General features: G+C 37.5%; 1 protein-coding gene across 1 annotated transcript; it reads right to left on the bottom strand.

The window, feature by feature from the left end:
* Positions 1 to 1,103: 1,103 nt before the first annotated feature.
* On the bottom strand, positions 1,104 to 22,239 carry LOC133992979 (rho GTPase-activating protein 6-like). The gene is made up of 13 exons (XM_062431787.1): positions 22,111 to 22,239; positions 8,208 to 8,367; positions 7,637 to 7,708; positions 6,512 to 6,777; positions 6,126 to 6,321; positions 5,936 to 5,991; positions 5,660 to 5,810; positions 5,427 to 5,575; positions 3,807 to 3,986; positions 2,876 to 2,967; positions 2,468 to 2,721; positions 1,945 to 2,019; positions 1,104 to 1,663 (listed from the first exon to the last, which is right to left on the bottom strand). Exons 1-13 carry the CDS (start codon positions 22,237 to 22,239, stop codon positions 1,104 to 1,106), a joined length of 2,340 nt encoding a protein of 779 aa, XP_062287771.1.
* Positions 22,240 to 23,312: the final 1,073 nt, after the last annotated feature.

The raw sequence follows: 23,312 nt of genomic DNA, 5'->3' as shown, positions 1-23,312 counted from the left end.
GAACTGATCCAATACTACCATTGTCTATGTAGTACATTATACTCAATGTGTGTCTACAGTGTTTAAGAAAATACAAAATCTCACAGTCTCATGTTTACAGCTATGTCCAAAAGACTGATGAGAGACTCATGCCAGTGATGAAAAAAAACAATATTGTGAGTGCTATTTGGTTTTCAGTTCATTTAAATGTAACAGACTGGATAGGCTGAAATTAATGTTATGGATAAAAATGAAAACCAAACAACTTGTTGACATCTTGATTGAAATAAACCGTTATTTTATTTAATGGAAACTAGAAGAACATGTATAATTGTTTCTGGTTAAATAAAAATATGGTACATTTACAAAAAAAATTCTTTGAAATGTTGTGTAATAATAAGTCAATATCCAACAAGAGGTGTTTACAAGCTGGAAACAAGTGCAGAAATGTTACAGACTTGTCATTTTTAAACAATCATTAAATCTATCTTCTATATTTTACATAATATACAGTAATGTAATAACGCAAGCTGAGGGTGGTAACAGACACAGAGTGCAGGTGGATTACATTCAGAGCATGTAACAAAACTCTACACAAGACTACATAGCATTGTACAACAAAGTAAAAGCAATAAATCAACGTAAACAAGATTTATACTTTACATTCAGCATTAAAAAACATTCATGGCTTCAAATTAAGCATTAATAACGTTCAAGTCTAATTCTGATATTCAAGTGTAAATACAAGTTTTTTTAAGGTTTAGTTGTAAAGAGTCTTAATAACTCTAAAACACTCAAATAATCGACAGGAATGATGTAAAAAAATTACTTTTTACAAGAATTGTATAAATTGTAATAATTCTCAATAATAATAATTATTTTTATAATATTTACAAACATAACATGTATATATCTATATACTATATGACATAGCCAAATAACAATAACAACGCATCTGCAAAACAGTCGGTGTAAAGTTCCATCAGCAGAACAAAGTTTTTCAGTTAGATACATACTGAAAATACAGACAGTTAGCATCTCAGCGACTTATGACACTGCATGACAAGAAAAATACTTTTTTCATGAATGTTATCTTCATTGTAGCTCACAGAGCCAAGGGTGCATCACACCAAGGTTTCTGGCAAGGCATCTGTTTTGTCTTTCGACAGAATATGCCATATATGCCATCTCTCTGTCTGCCAGTTTGGTTTACTGGAGTCCTTTTCTTTTCCAGAGGCATCTGCAGTATCTTTAGTTTTGTGGGTGTTCCTCTGCTGGGACTGTTGTGGGGTTTTGGGGACGTGCTGATACGTGAAGATGGAGGGTGTAGAATGAGAAATATGAGTCTCCCTTAGAGGTCTGGAGTAGTGAAGTGAGGACAAACTATCTCTTTTGACCTTAAGGAATTGACTATCTGGTGGTCCTGTCCTTTGTGCTAAGTTGTCTGAGCTGAGGGCTGCTGATTGGCTGCTCAGTCCTTGATGTAATGATGATTCTGGTTGTGTCTGTCCTCTGTGGTCATGAGGGCCACTGCTGCTGCGAGTCACCGGGAGGTGTGGCCTGCATTCCAAAACACCCAATGAGGTTTGTGTTGGTCTGACAGGCACCTTGTTGTTGCCCTGGTGACTGGTCAGCCCATCTGATGATCCATACGACTCACAATCTGACATGTCTCCCAGGGAGCCTGAGAAAGAGACCATTCATTAACATTTATTACATTTGTTACGACAAAGACTTGTGATGCATTTGTTCCAGTTTTTTCTCTCCCCATATATTACGTTTGTATTTGTTTGTCAATTTTTCATCTGTGTCAGACCACAGCTGCAAATTAACTTTTGAGCTAACGTAGAAAGTTTTCACTGATGTTAAAATGTCAGTGTTGATTAATGTGCATTATCTCCTGTAAATAATCAATAAACATATCTCAATACCATCTGCAGCAGCATGCAAAGAGGATGTTATTACCAGTGATGCGATGGCCTGTAAAATCCTTGCTGAACAGTTCATTCCAGGTGTCCCACAAATTATCAGTTGAGCCCTCTAACAGAAACAAAATAATCAAGAGGATGACATAATTTTTAATAGTTTAATAGATAAATATATCAATGAAAAATATAATAAAACCAAAGTCAAGCTCCATTAGAAAGCTAGCTTCCATGTTACTCAAGCTTTTTTGTCTGTACTGACGCCACGTGTAATTTTAACACAAGGATATAAATATGATTGTTTATTTAGCAGCATTTCAAGGAGTAAATTATTCAGAATAAATGTTAGCATTATTATTGTTAGTATTCGACAGCAACAGGCTTAAATAAGCTTAAATCTTAAAAAATCATTGGTCTTTTTAAAAAATCTTTTTTAATGCCAGTGCACCAAGCATTAAAGGTGCTGTACTTTCGAATGTACTTGTGTCTTTAAGAAAACTACTGATCAAGATTAAATTACAGTATACATTAAACTACTATATGTTGAAACAATACTAGTTTACCTTTATATGTGGGAAGTATGGGAGAGGTGTTTCCAGATCCTTCTTTTGAGTGGCCACTGAATCTGAATTTCCCCGAAAGTCTAGTGATCCCGTCTGAGAGAGGACTACTGTCAGCAGTTGACAGCTGTCGATCTGACAGAACAGGGGAGTTGTTGTCATAGGGAGACAGCTCTCCACTGGATGCTTTGATGGAGTCATTGGATAAACACCTTTCAGTCGGAGAGAACTTTTCTGGTCTGCGAAGGCCTGAATCTCTGCAGAAACAAAAAAGATAAAAAATGGAAAATAGAAATGGCAAAACATCTCACCAGGGGGTAATCATGAGACATAACATATGCCGCATTTTGATCATTCTGACGTTTTAACAGCAAAAACTCAGTGAGACAAAAGTTAGAAACTCACAAGCACCTAGAGGCCCTCCTCCGCAGTAAGTAATCCACAACATCAGGATCAGTTTCTACCAAACTCATCAGCACCTCATTCTGCAGGTCAGCGGGAACCTGGGAAAACATGAACTTAGTTTCATTGAGGCCCATCTTAAGGGATGACAGTGAAGATGAATCACACTCACCAAAAATACTGAACAAAGACATAAAATAAACACTTGTTCCTGTTAGTTGGTGTCTCTGTGTTGCACACAAAAATAGCATTACCACTTGATCAGCATCTTTGTTAAACAAGTTTGCCACATTTAGTGAATTACTCATTTACACAGATAATTAGTAGATTTCCAGTGGCTACACAGTATCTGTGATGGAATATGCAACTAAGAGAGCATGTTGTTTGCACTATATGATATACACAGAAAGAAATTACCAGCAGTTTAGAAAAGCAATACTAATGATGCAAAGCAAATGTCTGATGAGCTTTTTTGCCTCTTCGCTTCCTTAACAGATCATTTTCAGAAATTCCAATTAAGTGCATTGCCACTCAATTTTCTAGGGAACAGCAGAAAAAATAATGTAGATGGGGATCTTGCCCTAGCTCCCAGTCATTATCTATTTAAAAAAATAGAGGCTGGAATGACACTTATTAACCTCTCTAGCGAAGCTTCTCATTTGCCATGTACTGAATGACGCATTTGCTGAGCTCAACTTCACAAGGTTCAGGAGTGAAAAAAGTATTGCATGGATTTCTGAGTCTATGATTCTACTTTGTTTTATAAGTGACTTTAAAAGCCTATTCCCTCTGAAAACCTATAAAGCTAGTGTTTACATTACATTAAGTGGCTCCACTCTATAAAGCTTAGGAATTTGACAAAAACACATTTGACTTAGACCTGGAGATTGATAGATACGTCTGTCTTTTACTGGCATCTGGTTTGCAATATATGTCTTACCATAAACAGTGTATCATATGTATTGATCATCCTTTGGACCACACTGATGATGGCTGTGCTCTCCTCTGCACGGGCAAAACTCTGGACGGCAAACTCTTTGTCAGAGTTTTTTTGCTTGTGTAAGAGGTTGGGTCCAAAGATGGTGGCTAAATTTAGTGATGTCATCTTGTTTCCTGTCATCTAAACAAAGCAAGATAGAATTTATACAACATGGCTGGACAGTCTGACATTTTTACTGGGGACAGTCACATGGTGGATACAGTTTTGCAGCTACAATATTGTAAGCATCCAAGCAAGCCTTCTACATGTTACTTCTACTCACTTATTCAGTTTCTAACTGATAATCATCAGGTTAAATCAAAATTAGCAGCTTTGCTATGAAAGCTCTCAGATCACAGCCACATTATTATCTAGGATTACCCTTATTATTTAACCCCTATTTTCTAGATTTTTTTCTTTCTATGAATTTAACCATATGATTGCTTAAACAAAGGACTGAAAACTCATGCATAGAGTAATTATTGTATTTAGAATGTGAGACCTTTGCTGTAGACAAACCCTCTTTGGCATGCAGGAAATGTTGGGAATGTGGACCTAACACAACCTTGCCATCATTAATAAGGCTGGCTCTGCCTTCTTTTGTTCTAAGAAAACCAGCAGAACTCCTGTTCACTGTTAGCATGTATATCATCTATCACAGAGACCAAAACTAAACTGGTGCATGCCAAACCATTCATCTCCATTATGATGAATAGTAGAGAAAACATGAAAAAAGATTACAACACAAAGGCAAAGCTTTGGGCCCCGGTTTAAGAGCTGAATCAGGATGACTAATACATAGCACTATAGCATGTGCACAATCACAATGAGTTCATGTATAACACTGTTATATGCTGTGCTATGCATAAAAAAATGGATAAAACAGGTTTTTAAAAAAGGAGAGTGGGATGATAAATAATTATCTTGTCAGTCAATTGTATTACTCATCTCATACCTTACAGTAAATCAGCTGTTCTAATCATAGTGGTGCATGACATAAGTGATTCACCAAAAGGAGAAGAGAGCCCAGACTGGCTTTATGGTGTAAAAAGATGCAAAATGCAGATGTTGACATGAACCATTTCCCTACACTTCCAGTTGTTTAAAAAACAATAACAAATTATGACAATATATATGATAATATTATGACAAACAATACGATGTATGCAGAACCACAATGTTTTTATAGCTATTGTGCCGCAGGGTGATGTTGGTTGTACATCATTTAATCAAGATACCCATAATGGATCATCATGCATAACAGTGCTGCTCGTTGGCATACCATTTTCTTCAAATTAGAGGCTGCAGATATAACACTTATCTGTCCAGCTGCCCCCCAATCGGCTCAAGGATTTATCATAATCAAATTAAACTTGTAAAAGGGTTTACTCTTGTTAGTCAGCATTTTCTTGCTATAGCTGCTCATGTCCTTTTTGGACATTGCATTTATTCATAATGCATGGTGACAGACCCAATTTTGCCTTGTATTGGACCACTTCATGTGCATATAACAAATGCTACTCAAACCCATCTTTGCACTGCTATGAAAATAGGGCCTGCACTCTTTTAAAGTGTCCTCACCTCATGCCCCTCCTTGTCCAGGATGTCCTCAGAATGTGCAGCCACAGTGGACAACAAGCAGAGGAGGCGCTGCAGCGTGTCGCAGTTACAGGGAGGAAGCAAAAACATCAGGAGCTGGATGGCCCGCTCTTGTTCTGAATGATCCAGCACTGCAGAAATAGGAAGCTCACCAATTACAAGACAACCACAAGCAGGGTGGCTTTGTGGGTTTTGTTTGTGCGCGTGCCCCTTACACATTGTGTTGATGAAGGCTGTGTATAGTTCTCTTGTCAGCAGTGGGTCCGGCATGTCTCTGAGGAATTCTTTTAGCAAAGCAGCTACATCGTGGACACTGTGCTCCTCGTCCAAATGTACCTCCCATCCTTGATCAAACTCCTCACGCAGCTGGATGAAATATTAATATAGTAACTAATACAGACATTTTTGCTTTATAGTTGGTACAATTCATTTAAGTGCAGAGGTAAAAATATGCATTTCAAAGCTATAAAGCTAGCAAGCTGCAATATTACCTGTCGTACTCTCTTCTTTGAACTACCAACGCGGAAAATTCCAACTGTCCGGAGGCCTGAGCAAAGATGAAGATGTATTTTCTTAGTGCCAACAGAGCAATGATTAATAACTAGAGTCAAAGTCATTAAAGTTTCCAGAGATATACTGTATATTGCTAATGTAATCCATTATGTTCTACTTCTTAAATACCATATTTTTCCAGGTACTGGCAGCAGAGATCCACAACCCTGGGCACCTGTCTGTAAATAGGGTTAAGGCTCAGCTTTTTGTCGTGGTGCTTCTTCCTATTGCCAGCTGCCTCTGCTGGCAGAGACAGCTGGAGGGCCTCCAAGAGCCAAGACTGGTTTTCATCAAGGTCAGTGATGCAATCCACAGACACTCCACCCTTTAAAGCAGAAGGGTGACAACCACATTGAATGGATACGCTACTGATCATTTTGTTTTGATAAAATGTGCTGCAGTATTTTACTGGTTGCACCATTCACCCATCAAGTGAAAATCCACACACTCCCACAGAAATCTAGTGTGCATGTGTAATCAGACAGCTTCCTTGGATTATTGACAGAAAGGCTTACCCTCCTGCGTGTCCGTGGGGCTGTGATTGGTGTAGTGAACAGAGGTGTTTCATTAGGGGTCTCAGAAGTGGAGCTCAGGGACGAGTTGCTGCTGGACAGCTGCTCTTTGTTGGCCCTCTTGGAGTTGGAGGTGAGGTGGAGGAAGGATAGCATCAATTCAGTGGGGTCACTGTGCTCCTCCCGCGGGATATCGTGCCGCTGCTTGTGTGTGTGGTCGTTGGATATGACCTGTGACAGTGGTATGCCAAACGCCTGGGGCGTAGTCTCTGTGTGTGGGGGGAGGACAACACAGGGAGATTTATAGTTCTTATCCTTGCCTACAAGTCAACTGTGTGATGTTGAATTACCCTTTAGATGTGTCAGTCATACCAGCATATATATATGTTATCCTTTTCTTTAATTTTTTAATAAATACTGCTGAGAATAAATATGACAAGAGAGACCCCACAAACAGTGCTTTTCAGTGCACACTCAATATTTAGAGTCAAGGAGCATACTTTCTGAAGTGCCTTTGTAAACAAAAGGGGAAGAGAGGAAAGAGGGGGCTGGCCATGCCGCAGGATAGGCTGTAATGAATGAGCCACCATTTAAGATTGTTTTTGTTATTTCCCTTGACTGCCTGTCTAACAGAGAACATCACTTTCCTGCCAAATTGTTGCAATGGGCGGGGCAGCGCAGTGGTTGAAGTTCTCAGCTCCCTCTGAGACTTCTTTACCGCACTGTAAAGATTCTGATCACTCAGTGCTCTGTGGGTATGCACAGCTGAGAATGTCTGCTTCAGTGAATCTATAAAGATTCATCCAAAAGGATCACAGAGTATCTTTTCAAGTGTCAGAGGCTGACAAGGCTAGAAACTGAGGGGGGATACAAACCTGACAGGACCCCACAAACCTAAAAGAGAACTGCGTTTATCCTCACTGGATTGCAAAGACAGAGTCTGTGTTAGAAAGTCTTATCTGAACGCATTTTTTTTTCATTAAGGGCACTATAATTCCCACTATACTGCTAGTACATCATGCTACACAATAGCAATGAAAGCTTGTTAATAAAGAAACATTGGGATAACACTGACATGTGACTCAATACACTGTATATGTGGCTGCAGTGTATCCAAACCCACATTACCTTTGTCTTTACTCTTTTCTTTGGATAAAGCATCCAACTTCCGCATGAGTGACTTCCTATGCTTGTGGCCATCTGAAAAAAAGAAAGAGCAGTCATAATTAAATACAAAATCCTAGTTAGTATGCTCTTGTTCTTGCTTGATCCACTTGATATTCTAGGTCTTGTTTCCTAAACAAGTACACAATTTCAAAGAGCTAACAAATGCATGCAAACTGCATGAAGTGTCAAAACAAAGATGTGCAGTGTGAATCTCAATTCACAACCTCTATACAAATGAATCTTTCATAAGATAGTGAAAACAAGTTTCAAACATTTTTTCCCTTGGTCATATCCCCCATAAATGACATTCTTAAAGATAAGCATGAGTGTAAACAGCAGGACATAAACTTCATAAATGGGGAGATGAAGCATGTTGCCGTAAAAGTAGACAATCCTGCGCCATGAAATCAATCATGCAGCAATATTTTAAGAGAACTACAGTGCTGTGGTACGTTCTTGTCTGGGATAAGGAGACTCTAAGTGTTTATGTGTGTGAGAGAGTTAGAGTGTGTGCGTATGTGTGTTTTAATACATTTAGGAATGGTGATGTGGCAGCCCAGGTCACGATCCCGAAGCAGACGCCTAAAGGCCACGTCCTGGAGACGAACCCTCTCCAACTCTGAGAGGCTTTGCAGTGGGACGGGCTTCAGGCCAACACGACATCCTGACACACCATTCCAGGTAAAGTCACCCTGAGGACACACACACACACACGGGTATTCACACAACACATTAGATACATCTATCACTGCTGTCACTTTCTAAGTTCATGACCAGTCACACTCTTGAATAGACCATCAATGGGCACGCACTGACAGATAACTTTGCTTCTCTTGCCAGCTGAAAATGATGGCAACATTAATCATACTATGTTTCCCATGACAAAAGCTGACAGCTACATTACAGAGACTGTTTTCAGTTGTTGGTATGCTTATCGAAGGAGAAATCTAAAAGGTAACCTCTTGATGCGAGTGTGTTGGAATGTATGTGGTTTAAGACTTAATTAAGATTTATTTATTTCGTTTAACATTTATTTTTCTAGTTTGTAGAAGCAAGAACCACGAGTTGTTGATATGATTAATACTCTGTGGCAGCTCCTGTTCTTCAGTGAGAGATATTTAAAGTAATTAGCAAAACCAAATTGAAACAATTGTTTTTCAATTTGTTTTACCAGAGGAAGCAGCAAAAAAACTGATAGTGTAGATTATCCTATTTGACAAGTAGCAAAGAAAATGCCTATAAATAATGACACACTTTACCATAACCTCTTAAAGACCTCATCTTAATTCTATCCTTGCTCCACTCAGTAAGAAACATGATATTGCATACAATTTGAGTGCATACTCCTCTGATTGGTAATAATCCATCAACAATACATATATTTATTTATATATACTTCACTTGTAAACATTGCCACAGACAACAGGTTCTGGTAGTTTAGCTCTAATGAAAGGTCAAATAATCTGATTTTAAATCCTCCATCTCCATGCTTGAGATTACAGTGCTTTGATTCAGTACAGTCAAGCCAATCATATGAGCCATGTTCCAAAGAGGCTTAGTGACTCATTATCAGGATAAAGCTTACACTAAAGTGGCTCACTCCCATTAAATGAGAATTAGGAGTGTGCTACAGTAGGAAATGTTTTTGTAGTACACATAGAATATGGCAAAGTACAGCATGAAACATGATGTGACAAATGAGTTTCTATTGCCCATATGTTTACTGTATCAGTGTAGCAAAAGAAAATGTAATCAGAGGCAGGCATAAAGAATGAGCAAGATAATGAGTAAATGATTATTTGTTGGTAGAAAACAGGCGGCAAAAGCAATCATTACATAGCTAGTATAATGTAGTTCACCAACAGATTCTTATAATACAGAAAATATTCTGTATGATTGACTACTAATAACCACGTATACTCTATAAATGCAAATAACTAGCTGAAAACCTGTTTTTTCAGTGTTCTTTCACCACCTCAAACAAGACTAGGTGAAAACCTAGTATATGGCTGGACTGTGTATTAAACTTTGGAAGAAGTGCGTTGGGCTTTGACTGAAGCCAATTTGACTTTGGCTTTTTGTGCTACAAATACACCAAGCTCAGCCTTGGCAAGTTTGACTCAGTACAAACTTCCAAGGAAGGGAGGACACACTACGATCATTCTGCAATTGGAACAGCAGTGTACTTGCTGACAACAGCAGCTCAGCTTTACACACAATTACGATTAAAATTACAATTACATAAGTACTGTGACAAAACAATATCAACTCATAGCTCCACTAACACTTTTTTTCCTCTCACAAAAAAATAACCTCATTGACAGAGATGTAATAAATTATGTTGATCAGTATGTAATGTAGTTAAAATAAAAATCTAAACTGTTATGTTGCTTAATAAAATAAAACAGAATAATACAAATATCGATTGAAATGCAGTGTTATCCTTGCATATAGAGCCACGGAGACAGCGCTGACAACTAATATGGCAGTTGCAATTGTTAGATTTCATCTGTGAGAACAACGTTTATCTTCCAAAAGGAATTATATCATATATCAAAATGCTATAGAGACATTAGAGCCAGCACTAATTTACCATTTACAAATCATCTCAGCAATTAGACTGCTAGCAGCTGAGATGACCAGCCATCTTACTTGGCCTGTGTCTCCGAAACATCTCCAAAAATGTTAGACCAAACTTCAAACCAGGTGTTATTTAGATAAACTAACCACATATTGGGAATCTAAATGTTTACTTTCTCACCTGACAAAATATTTAAACTTAATAAAATGGCATATTAACAGTCCTACAGTGAAAAGTACGCCAACTTTTAGCCTGGTTAAAAATTTGGTGTGAAATGCATTCTGGGATGCTTGGCTGTATCCAATCCTCAGCTGCCTTTGGTGGTGTAACTTCATCACTCCGTCACTCACTCACTCAGTCACAGACACTTGCATTTATAGGGCTGGCCCCGCAGTTGCAGTCCAGCCAAAAACATGCTATGGCTTTTGGCAGATTGCTACATGCTTTCTACATATTTATGATAGTATTCCAGTTATTAGTGAGTAACCCAAGTTATCAACTGATTGAAGTTGGCTGCACTAAGCTCTGAGTATTTTTTGCCTCAGTTGCATCATTTAAGCATGGCAACAGATGATCAGGACATGAAAGCTTACGAAAGCACCACATCTACAGTAAGTGCTCTTTGTATGGCAAAGCATCAAATGCAGTGAGTGAGTTGTGTTTGCTGTTATCTACTCGTTTTGTTCAGACATTCCTGGTGTGACTCTATGGGAGTGGAAACTTTGTCCCTATCTGATGAGAGGGTGAGCTGAGTTCCCACAGTTTCTCTACGTCAGGAAAGTGATGCCCTCAAAACAAAGTTAATTACGTTCTTAATGGAATTACAATTATGTTAATGCCACTTTAGCTCTACCATAATAATAATTGTATCACGTCTACCAAAATTGTATCATGTCCAGGCATGACATTTGAGTGCATGATTGTTATCTATTTGTCAATACTACTTTTCTGAAATATGACACGACATGATGGTTTTGCAACACTGTCAGTATTTTTGACTTAACACAAATTCCCTTCAGAGATCATTGAAATATTACATAATTAATAATTATTTGACACGACTAATACATTCAACCATGTATCATAACAAAGCACAGATTATTTTTCTAGCAGAAACAGTAAAAAAACTCTATTCCTTAATACTTATATATAATATTGCAGTGTAATGGTATAACAGTGTTTGTGTTGTGAAGTGATGAATAGAGGGCTTTTTCTAACAACCTTTTATAATTGTTCTAAATGTTGTCACAATGCAAGGAAGTCCCAACCAAACAGCTGTTCAGGGCTGTGACATCACCTTTTAATGACTTTTGGGATGAAAGAAACACTAAGCTGATTTCGTATGAGTGGGTACTGATGGCACCAGTTTATTGATTAAAAAAAACTAAAAACCCTGATGCGTCTTGTCTGCCTCTCCAGAAAATCATGAGCCATCTGACTTTATAGGACAAAACCTAGCAGTCTCTGGACAACTTGTTCATTTATTTCTGTCCATTCATTTCTAAACTGTACAAGCACGATGCATCAACTGATGATTCATGCTCCTGTTACAGTGAATATTCACTGGTACATTTCTCTTGAGTTGCACTGTACCTACCTAAGCTTGATTCAAACCTTTGTTGAAATACAGAGCTTTTATTAGCGCTCCTTGGAATACAATGAGAGGAAACCTACAAGGAAGGTAGTTCATAAGCTATAGCAAGATTGAAAACTGAGATTACACTAATCAACCACACTTGAACTCGATCCAGTGAGGTGATGAATATTTCCCAGAGCTCAGGAAGCCATTCAATGGGCCATTATGGACATTTGGAAAGAGCTTTCCACAAGTGGTCCTTTACTTTTGTCAACATTTCTTTATACAGTTAACTCTGCAGATTGCAAAATGTTCATTATTTGTCACACCTTTTTTTAAACACCCAGGTGTATGTGTGTAATCCTGCAGACAAAATAAATAACACTGAAGTGCCCTTTGACTAAGAAGCTCATTACCAATACAAAAAGCCATTCAATGACTCACATCCTGTTATTCTTATAAATAAGTATGTTCTAGATAATGCAGTGCAAACTTTTGCAAAGGTGTACGTCTGTTATTTTACTTTCAAGATAATCTCATACATTTATTTGAAAATCTACTATTAACAAAACATCAGGACCAATAATTGCCTTGAGCTACTAAAGTGATGACATATGGACACTTGACAGGGCTACACGTTTCCGTACCTTTTAGGATAGATAGCCTACACTCTTTTTAAAGTCTGGCTAGCGTCTTTGTACTTTTTCCTCCTCCTTTGTGAAATATTTGGGATGCTGGAAAACTCTCAGAAAACCAACAAATACAGTGCCAAAGGCAGCAGCAGCTACTCACATGATAGGTGATGCTCCGCTGCATTTGGGGATCACCCATTACATTACAACAGTCGCAGCAGCCAAAAAAGTCACCCCTCAAACATGTAGAGCGGTATTATTGCCAAGTTACCCGAAGCCATTTAACTGCAGACGGAATGTGAAACAAGACAAATAAGTCCACATGCTTGCAGCTATAGCCTGAGTCCAGCTCTCGTAACGAGTTCAGGAACAGATTTTCATCACGCTGTGTGAATAACGTTACCGCTCATAAATGGATCGGGGGAGGGGGCAGGAGGTGGGGTCAGTGCTTTCAACTGCGACAGCAGAGAAGCAATTAACCTGTAAGTAGGTATACATAGCACATAGTGTTCAGTCATTTAGTTATTCCTTTGTCTCGCACTGGTGTATGAGGAGAAGCGCATTATAGCATTACCCGTGTGATGACCCTGTGAGAGTCACCTGTCTGGCTGCTCTCTGCAGGTGTGTCGTAGTTAACCTGGAATAAGGGCCTCGATGTGTTCCCAGGGTATTTAAGTCCTGGTTGAGTCAGAGTTCACTGTCCTCTTGCCTCCACGTTGCTGCAGTTTTGCGCCTCTCCCCTTGTGATGTTGATTTAGTTCTTCACGCAAGTTTCAACCATCCATGCATCACATACACCACTTCCACGCCATATGTTGTAAATATTTAGGTCATTTCGTGCCTGATTTGGTCTAATTTAATTAAATAAACAATCTTGTTTAAGCTTAAGCAGGTCGTGTAGGTATTTTGTTGCGACCACTTGAGCCAGGCCATGACACCATGAGCTGTGGAGCAGGACAGTTAATGCTAATCTGATCTGAAGTTTTCGTTTTTTTTAAATAGTTATTTTACGTTTTAATGAATGTAGTTTATGTAGCCTACATAGGCCTGTACATTGATGTACAATGTACACTGAGACTTATTTAAATTGGAGCTACTTTGCACTTAAATAATTCCTGTTGGTTAGCACATTATTTGTGGAAGGGAAGTTGCGAGTATCTTTTCAGTGTTGTGAGTATCACAAATAACTATGGTGGAAATCACACACATCTCCAAACAAGACTTATTGGCATAGATTCAACTAGGTATGTGATAAAAAATATGCTGTTTGTTTACTCTAATGTTGGGTGAACTAGCTTGTTAATATAGCTCTGATTAGGTATCTAGTGACAGTTGTGAGAACAAATTGAGAGCAAGTAACTTTAAAAACAAAGTACTTTAAAAGAGCTGTCAAAGAAATGTTTATTTCAAAGGTCAAATATCTTGCTCTAATGAACTTGGTCACAATTCTGTAATTCTTTAAAATTGAGATATCTTTATCAGATTAAAAAAAAAATGTAATATTGATGTTGGCCTAAATAAATCCAGTATTTGACTTAAAAAAAAAAAAAAAAAAAAAAAATATATATATATATATATATATATATATATATATATATATATATATATATATATATATATATATATATATATATATATATATATATAGGCCCTGCACACCCACACAGGTGTCTTGATTTGGGTTGATTTAGAGTTCTGCTCAGGATGAAATTGGACAGGGGTAATGGAGGGTATTACACAAGGTTCCCAAACTGAAAAGTGCTAATAGGATTTTGACTTGTCACAGTAGGAAAAGCACAGGTGTAAATAACACAATTAATCATGGCTGAATTCAATTTAGCTGCTTTGGTTCGAGGGTCCTGGTATTGTGAATGCCTGCTCACTGTCACCCCGCCATGGCTTACTGGAACACTTGAATATGATAGAGCCATCGTTAATGGTATTAGTAACACCTGTGCTTTTCCTGCTATGATAGCTGAAAATGTTTGCTGTGAAAGAGGTCGATTATACTTGATGTACAATAGATGTGTGTTGTTAGGTTGTTAGGAGCGTTATTCTATTATATACATCATATTAAACCTAATATTTTGCAAATAAAAAAATTGTATCTGCAAATGACATAAATGCATTCATGTAAAAAGTAGAATATTTCCCTCTCAAATTGTACTTAAAGGTACAGTACTTGAGTGTAAAGACTTGATGACTTTCCACCTCTGGAGTACCTGGAGTGTTGGAATGAGGTTTTTGTTAATACTATGCAGATAAATGATAAACAGGAAGTAGCATGTCAGACAGAAATGAAGCATTTTGAGGGTAATGTTGAAGTGGGAAATCCTCATTCACTTTGAGAGCTCTGTAGTAATACCTGTTATCAACGGCTGAATGATATATAATTTCACCTATAACCAAATGGCAGTATACCAGTGTTGGTTTTAAAGATAAACACAGAGAGCTGATGATTACCCAGGACCAAGCATGTTGAGTGGTATGTTTGTGTTTTCTGTTGCATGTTAAAATGTCTCCCTGTACTGGGTTCGTGCCCTGCTCCCAGTGAAAAGGATTAATCCAGTCCATTTGTTCTACATGGCATGCCACATGGATACATTAACATGGTCTTCATATATATAGTAGTTACCTGTCAACCACAATAAGTCAAGTCCCACTGAAATCACATTTAGTCATCTCTTTTTGCTGTCAAAAATAACATTAGTGTGTTGTACTTCTTGTAGTTTTTTATTATTAGAACTAATAAATAAAATAATGCTTTCTAACTATTCCAACTTAATTATTTAGGAGAAAAAACTGACCGATTATTGATAATTAAAGCAGCATTACTTTCCAAATCTAAAATTGTTTGAAAAGAACCTGAAATATAATTGAAATATCTTTTTATTGCATTTAACAAAGTCACTTTCCTTAAGCGATATCCACATATTGAGTACATTTTCTTTTAGTTTCCTGCAAGCTGTTTCTCCTCCAGGCCATTTCTCCATCATGGAGCTCAGAGGAATGCAAATGACATTCCATCCCAACAATCAGACGGCACAGTACTCTCAAATGTTTCTCTGTCTGCATCATCCAATTATTCAAACAAAACACTCAATGAATCATCGGGCATTCCAATGTGTGCTATGACATTTATGAAAATGTAATATAGCAAATATTTATAATTCGGATGAATCTGGCATCTTAGTCTTCTGACATATGACATTAGGCTGTACATTCCCAAGCTATTTTAAATTAAGGATTTGGGATAAACAAAGAATCAACAAAGAAACAATTTCCTGTAAGGGTTCAGAGAGATTCTGATACAGTACTTATAGAAACGCTGTCAGAGTTTTTGGCCAGAGTTTGGCCAAAAGTGCTGCTTTAACATACAATGAAACCTAATAATGAAGCAACATTGTGTATGTACAATGTTAAAACTGCAGCGCTTGTATGAATAACAGCAATGGTAACAGGATAACTTTGTACAATGTACAAATCTTTCAATTTAATCCTTTTATTTCATACAAGAGGAGGGCATATGTCTTTTCATACTACTACTAGCAACCCTTAATCTCAGTGATTAATGAATCTCATTTGGTCCTTATGTCAATATGCAAGAATGATGAATGGCTCCCTCTAAAGGCTTTATCACTTCTTGCAGTTTACAAGCTTCCAAAGAGAAAGATATATTTTATTTTTACATAGTATCTGATCTGACTATTTATTGTGACTTACAAAGGTACATCACTTAAGGACTGTGCATTGTATCAAATGAATGATGACCAAATCACACACTACCTGAGGATGAACTCCTTTCAAAATTATGATCCACAGACAATACTTAATAGTTACACTATTCAAACGGGTTTTTTTTTTTTTTTTTTAAATACATCAAATGACAGATTTTAGGTTTGATATTGAAAAAGGTTTTTATACTAAACTACACTATTTTCCAATATCTCACAAGGTCTTTGTAACCAGAGGCTAGTCCAAAAATTAAATGCAAAAGGAGCTTATATAAACATAAAACATGACTGCAATGCCAGGTACTTATGTGGATCAGAAAAATGATCCACTATAGTCTTATTAAAAAGTAATTGTCTTACAGTTGGGCAGTCATGCCTTCAGTCATGATAGTCACTGGTGTACAAAACATTTCAAAATAAGTGTACATCTGAGGTACAGACTTGAGATGCACAGTTTTGCAATACGCTGGACAGATGTACACAGGGGATCATCATATAAAACCTTGAATGCTTGATGTTTCATCTCCCACAATTCAGAGTGTTCACTGGATTTTGGGACTATATCTTAAATCTTAAAATATTGATATTTTTTGCTGGTAAATTGCACTGCTGAGTGTAATACATCGATGACAACTGTCTATACAATAACTGAAACCAAGATTATTCATATGCCTTTTTTCTATCAGGTTAACTAGCTTGAAAACCCCCAACTCAAATCATTTTTACATCATGTTATGGCACTTTCTGACTAGAGTCATAATGTATTACCACAGAGAGATGTAAAGGTGGTTAGTCAGTGTAGGTTTCCAGCTATTAAGACTGGGAATGCCCTTTAACTTACACTAAGCAGATCATAATGTCACTTATGTAACCATACAAAGGTTACATGAAGGTGAAGTTTTAATGAATTTATGTGAAACAATGATTTTACAGCTATGTTTACATCTAACTCACTGTGTATTGTTCCACTTTCTCAGACACAAACTGGATGCTATGGTGCTGCACTCATAAGCCAGCAGGTTAAGTCCCATGCCATGCAAACGGACAGTCTCCTGTGGGAAGAAATATGTGCCTGAGGGACTGTAGCCAAGGATCAGGTCATGCTGCTCTGCTGTGAGAGAATAAGAGTTGAGGCTTTCTTCATGTAAACCAGATGTCTCTGCTTTCCATCTCACTATTGCGACCCTGAGTGAGTATACCCTTTATAGAGCACAGTGATATTCAATCTATGGAAAATGCAGGGTCATTTATAACATATATCAGAATTACCACACTGACAGCCGTTTTTAAACAAGGTACAAGGATCTGTTTGTAGCCAAGAATCATGAAACAAATAACTTGGTGATAATGTAAAAGATACACATGTACATAACCTATAACAGAGCATACAATAGGCTGGACTTCAAACTATATACTTTGCAATGATGATTTCCATTGATTATATACTCGCAATAAGCACACCTTAGGGCTTGGTATGTCCTACACTAAACGTACGTTTCCCTGTGTAATTTATTGCTTTCTTGGCACACTAAATACACGGGATGGTATTCAGGAAAGTGAACACATTATTTTGTATTTTTACAAGAGGTCTGGACAGCCTGAGTTACAAGATATCTCATAAAAGGTGAGTCTCGTTGAGCTAGTTATTGGGTGGAGGTGCATCAGTGTTTTGTGCAAAGGGCAAACACTGTCAACCTGACTTCACCAAGTTATTGCAACAGTTTCTTAGATACAACTGTCCCTGAATGATACAGTGGTTGGATATTAGCACACTCAGAAAATGTGACTTTCATTACTGACTGAATGAGGTTTGTTTACAGTAAGGTTCTTACTTACTGTCAGTATAAGCTGACAGCGTGGTCATGTGAGTTTCCAGGAGGGTCATCCAACTTAGACCTCAACTCAACCGGCTGACTTTGACTCAGTGGTATATGAAACTGTAAAAGTATGAGACTGTCCTTCCAAGAACAATAATGTAATTGTATTTGTAATTGTAATGTTAGTCGCCCAAAGATTGACTTATAGTCACGTTTGAGTGACAGATGCCATCTAGCAACCATAGTAATTATGACCTAATGATTATGATACATTGACAAGTTTGGGTTGGGTGGATGGTTTAAAACTAAACTATACTAACCCAAACTTACAAACAGTGGAGTTTGCATTATAAAACATCATTATCTTTCAGTCATTTGTAACAGTTATAGAGAGCACATAAATTGTCTTGCCGATTACTTGCAATAGGGCCGCCAGAGTAGAAAAGACCCGTGTTGTTCTGGAGTCCATGGTCAAATGACGTATTTGGTCGTTAAATTTGGAGGGCTTGTTGAAAAATACAGCTGTACTGTCTACAAATACCCAAAAAGGTCTTGTCTTTGTAGTAGGAAAAATAGTTAGTGATTAATAGAACACATTTCTGCAATATGTCGGGGGCTGTTGTCTGGAGTGAGGTTAATATTTTCCCACTCTACAACCCTTGACAAAAAACGAGGATGTAGCACAGCTCTCTGAGCATAATGTTGTAGGCAGCAAGCAAGCACTTCCCAAAGTCATTAATCACATTAAATATCCTCTCTGACGCAGCGTTGTCTCCAATATTAATCAGTTTCATTCTGATTTACAGTGATTATATTTCTACAAGCTACAGGATCTGGGTTCTTATTGATGACTGTAAAAGAGACCAGATACCTAGTATTCGTTACAAGCCTATTATAATGCCATGTCAGTAATTCGTTTCCATTCTATTAAATAAACAGCGTTGCCATGAAGACCAAGTTAAGCATGACAGTACAGATTGTCTAAAATTATAGACATGTGACACTTCTAAATAAAAATATAAAGTTAAAATAGATAAAGCAGAGACACCAATGGACATTGTTGGATTTTAAGTAGTATGTGTTTAATTATTTTCCTTCATAATGATATAGGAGGACTTCTCCTCATGAAGACAAACATCATGAACAGCTGTCTTTTTTCACGTGATAGAAATAGGCCCTAATATGAAGTAATAACTATTATTATTATTATTAACGTAGACTAATTGCTACATAGAGGTTACTCAATAACATACATGCCAATGGTTTTAACTGTGCATTTACTGCACTGCTACGGCTGCTTTACATGGTGAGGGAAAACATTTATCTCCAATTCTACTTAATAAAGAAATATAACATAGACAATCAAATTATATTTGTTGCCAAGTCAAGAGTTTATTTACTTTTTGCAAAAAAAAGAAAAAAGTAAAATTTTACATCATGTTATGACTTATGGAAAATTTGGGTTTTGGAGCTCATTAGCAGTCATTGAAGAGTAATGATCTTGTTCTAAGAACTACGCATTGATTCACATTGTACAAATTTGAAGGACTCATTTCATCATAACTGTTTACCTTGTACTATTGTCAGAGGTATAATAGTGCACACCCATTAAAAGCAGTTTCCCTTTTTCAGACCTTATAACATTAACTGTTTTTCCAATATTTAGAGACATGGGTAATTGCCACTTTTAATGACAGTTTGGCAACAACTTTAGTGTCTTTCCTGTGTGCCCTGAAGACCATGTCGTCTTCATACATCAGGGTCTCCACATCATCTCACACAGATGGAAAATCATTGATGTATGCACTGAACAACAACGGCACTCACATAACGCAGGCTCTTAGAAATGATGTTTGATCTTTTATCTGGATGCAATAAGAGCAGTCAGGTAGGTAATACTGAATCTAATTTAGCTCATTAACAGAAAGTGTGAATTTAGACAACTTAGAGAGGAGTACTGAGTAACTGACTGCATCAAAAGCCTTGTGCGGGTCAAGAAACACAGCTATCCAGCACCCCTCCTTCACCCAGGCGACTCTTAATGATTTCAAGGAAGTAGCAGCATTCGGGTGCAGTAAATTGGTTTGTGCTAAACCCAAATTGCATGCGATGGAATAGATGTTCCTTATTTAGATGAACTACGATCTGTTCAGTAACAACTTTTGAAATGGTGGGCAGTACATCGACTTAGTTACCTGGCCTGTAGTTGCTTACTTCCTGTGTGTCACTTGATTTGTATACAGGAGATATAGTGGCGGTCTTCAGACTGCTATAGAGAATATGCTTTCACCCAACCTTTTTTATTGTTTTAAGAAAAACAGTATCAAGTCCTAAAGTGTCTTTTGCTCTTGAATTAGATAATGTTGAAAGGCTATTTAGCTTTGCCTTGTGTAGTAGCTGCATTAGTTAGAACTGTGGAAAGCTTTCTGTAGAATTGCCAGTTCTCAAACAGAGTTAATAAATAACCATTAAGACTGTTTACAACAGCTAAAGTGTCATCTTGTTATAATCCCATTTAACCTAAGATCTGTAGGCCCGCTCTGGGACACTCTTTTGATCAATGCTCTCCCATAACAATGTTGTGTTCCCTTTTGCCTGTCTAATTATCTGAAGAAAGAAATTAGCTTTGACCTTTCTAAGCTGCCTTGTAACTTTATTTCTAAGGTCTTTATGTGTAAAATGATCAGTTTCCAGCCCTGATTTTAGGCAGAGATATTTTAATGGGCTGTATCTCTTTTCTTCATTAAGTGCCAAAGTGTCATTAAACCAAGGCAGAGTCTGTTTTCTGTTATGCTTCTGAAGCACCCCTTTAATAAATTTAGACATGCTTGAATTATATCATCACTGACCTCCTCACAGTTTTTATCATTGATTATTCCCATTATTTACCATTTAGTTTGCCTGATTTCATTTTCTTTGGAATAAGTTACATACATTTCTTCTCTTCCATTTTATTTTGATTTCTATACTGCACCCTTGACAGATGTCAACTAAAGTGAGATTACGGTCCAATATGCCTTTGATAAGGTTGTATGTTTTTGATATGTGGTCAACTTTATTTGTGGAAATGAAATCCAAAAAGGTTTTTAAAGATTTTGTTGGGTATTGTGGGATTCTCAACCCCCAGAGTCAGCTGAAACGTATCGGCTATGTCTTTAACATCTCTCTTCTACGTATTCTGTCAAATCAGTTGAGATTGAAATAGCCCAAGCTCTTTGCCATTACATTTTTTGAGAACAGAAAAAACAATCCAAGAACACATCCTTTTCAGGTGGTGGTTGACACCGTACAATTACATTAAAGGACATTTCAGGGGAGAGAGTGATGATAACCTGAAATACTACACAACTCTTTAAACACACATCAGCAGGTTGGCACAGGCAAAGGTTTCAACTGACATCATTTCATAGCAAGAAACACGTTGAATCATTTTCAGTGTCTAGTGACACAGCAACACTTACACAACTATACAAAAGGTCCACACATTAGGGAATTTTTCTGTCCCATTAGTCATAGACTTGGTGATGTTGCAATAGTTGTAAAAACTATCCTTTTAATTCCCTCTCATCTGGGAAAATGTAATTATATTACTGGAAGTGAAAAGTCATTTAATGTTCAATTAAGATCAAAGCAACATAGCCACATCTTCCTTGAGGGAATTCCAGCCACGTCCGGGATTTGGATACAATAATTATGTTACTGTGTAGTCAAGTCCAGCTCAATCTTAACTTTTTACTCTTGCAAGTGGAACTTCACGTGTACGATGGCAAAACTGGAAACTGTAGCTTAATCCCGAAGTCAAGTAAGGAAACAAATGGAATTACTTACAGTCCCATTACGACCCCCTCAGTTAATAAGAAAAATGTTACTTCCATCCAATCATCATAAAACTAATTTAACGCCAACATCAGTATAATCAGTGATCTGATCTTATATCTCATATTGGAGGAAGCAGCGCGACAAATACAGTTATCTTAAGTAAAACCGAGTTTATGGATGCTGTCTGATATTTCAAGCAATCAAGTCTGAAAACAGCTTCAATCATTTATAAGTGGCCCTGTTTGGAATCGTCGGGTCACTCACCTTATACGATGCCTCCTCAGCTTCATAATGTCGCATCAGCGCCGAGTCCAAGCTCCTGGTTTGCCTCAGTCTCCGCTTGGAAATAGTTTTGGGGCTTAGCGAGCAGGAGAAAACACTACTTAACAGTCCTTGAGCGGACATATCTGCTGTAGATGATCAGTTAGTGAATAAAGAATTGTAAGGGGGGATTCATATCTTTGCCACAAGTCCGTACGGAACGAAGGAAAAGAGCCGATTCACAGCAGCAGGTTCCCTGCGCGTCACCATGCTGAGTAGTCCCTGGTCCCCCCTCCACCTCCCAGGCTATGACTCAGTACTTCCTCCTTGTAATAACGACTGAAAATGTATGTAAATGCGACCAAAACAAACAATGAAGACCGACACATTTTTAATTTTAATTTTTTTTTTTTTTTTTTTTGGGGGGGGGGGGGGGGGGGGGGGGGGGAGGATTTGAGTATGCGTGGGACATGACAGTGATTTTTGTGTGATTAACTTCCTCCTGCTGTTAAAATAAAAGGGTGAAATGTTTGGCACAACAGGTAATTAAACTTTCAAATATATGCAGTTAGCAAAATAAAAAAAATAAAAAAAGCTTGCAAAAAATGACCCAATTGAAACAAACAATATATTATTTTTTAAATAATGATATCCTGCAATCTAGTATAGAGCCATTGTTACATTTTGTTCTTTCTTCATCCTCCTTTTATCCTTAAAACGAGACATTACAAACTAGATTTACGAACAAAATCTAAAATATTTAGCCTACAATATATTGCTTAAACTGCTAGTAGATGTTTTATTGTGCAAGATGAAAAAATACACAATCAGAAGTGCTAATATTGTGAAGAAAACCATAGGACATCAAGTGTGGTGTAGCCTACTGCTGCTGCTCTCTGTTATCTTGTACATTTAGAGTAACTGGGCCAGATTAACCAGTTTTCTTAACAACTTTTGCTGATTTGCAAGAATGCACAGTATCTACATTTCTAAATTGGCTTTTACTTGTGTTGAGTCTTATGAGACCCTCACAGAAATGGCAGACCATCTTTAAATTCACAGTAATCTCTTGACCACACTGTATTTTTTTTCCTCACCATCAGGCAGTTGAGATACTTGGGCATGTAGTGCCCTAGGACAGGCTCTTCCTGTGGGAGCCCTGGGGAAGGGACCTGTGTGATAACATGACATGTGAACCAGCACTGTATGGCCACGAT

This window comes from Scomber scombrus, chromosome 13, assembly GCF_963691925.1.
Source record: "Scomber scombrus chromosome 13, fScoSco1.1, whole genome shotgun sequence".
In the NCBI taxonomy this organism is placed as follows: Eukaryota; Metazoa; Chordata; class Actinopteri; order Scombriformes; family Scombridae; genus Scomber; species Scomber scombrus.
Note: the sequence above shows the minus strand (reverse complement) of the source record. Positions and strands in the feature narration are given on the sequence as shown.

Excerpts from the sequence above, each read along its gene's own strand:
- LOC133992979 (XM_062431787.1), bottom strand. The coding sequence starts at position 22,239 with ATGTCCGCTCAAGGACTGTTAAGTAGTGTTTTCTCCTGCTCGCTAAGC. Across the intron at positions 6,778-7,636 it reads AGAAAAGAGTAAAGACAAAG|AGACTACGCCCCAGGCGTTT; the intron begins GTAATGTGGGTT and ends CCCCACACACAG. Across the intron at positions 2,722-2,875 it reads CTGCGGAGGAGGGCCTCTAG|AGATTCAGGCCTTCGCAGAC; the intron begins GTGCTTGTGAGT and ends TTGTTTCTGCAG.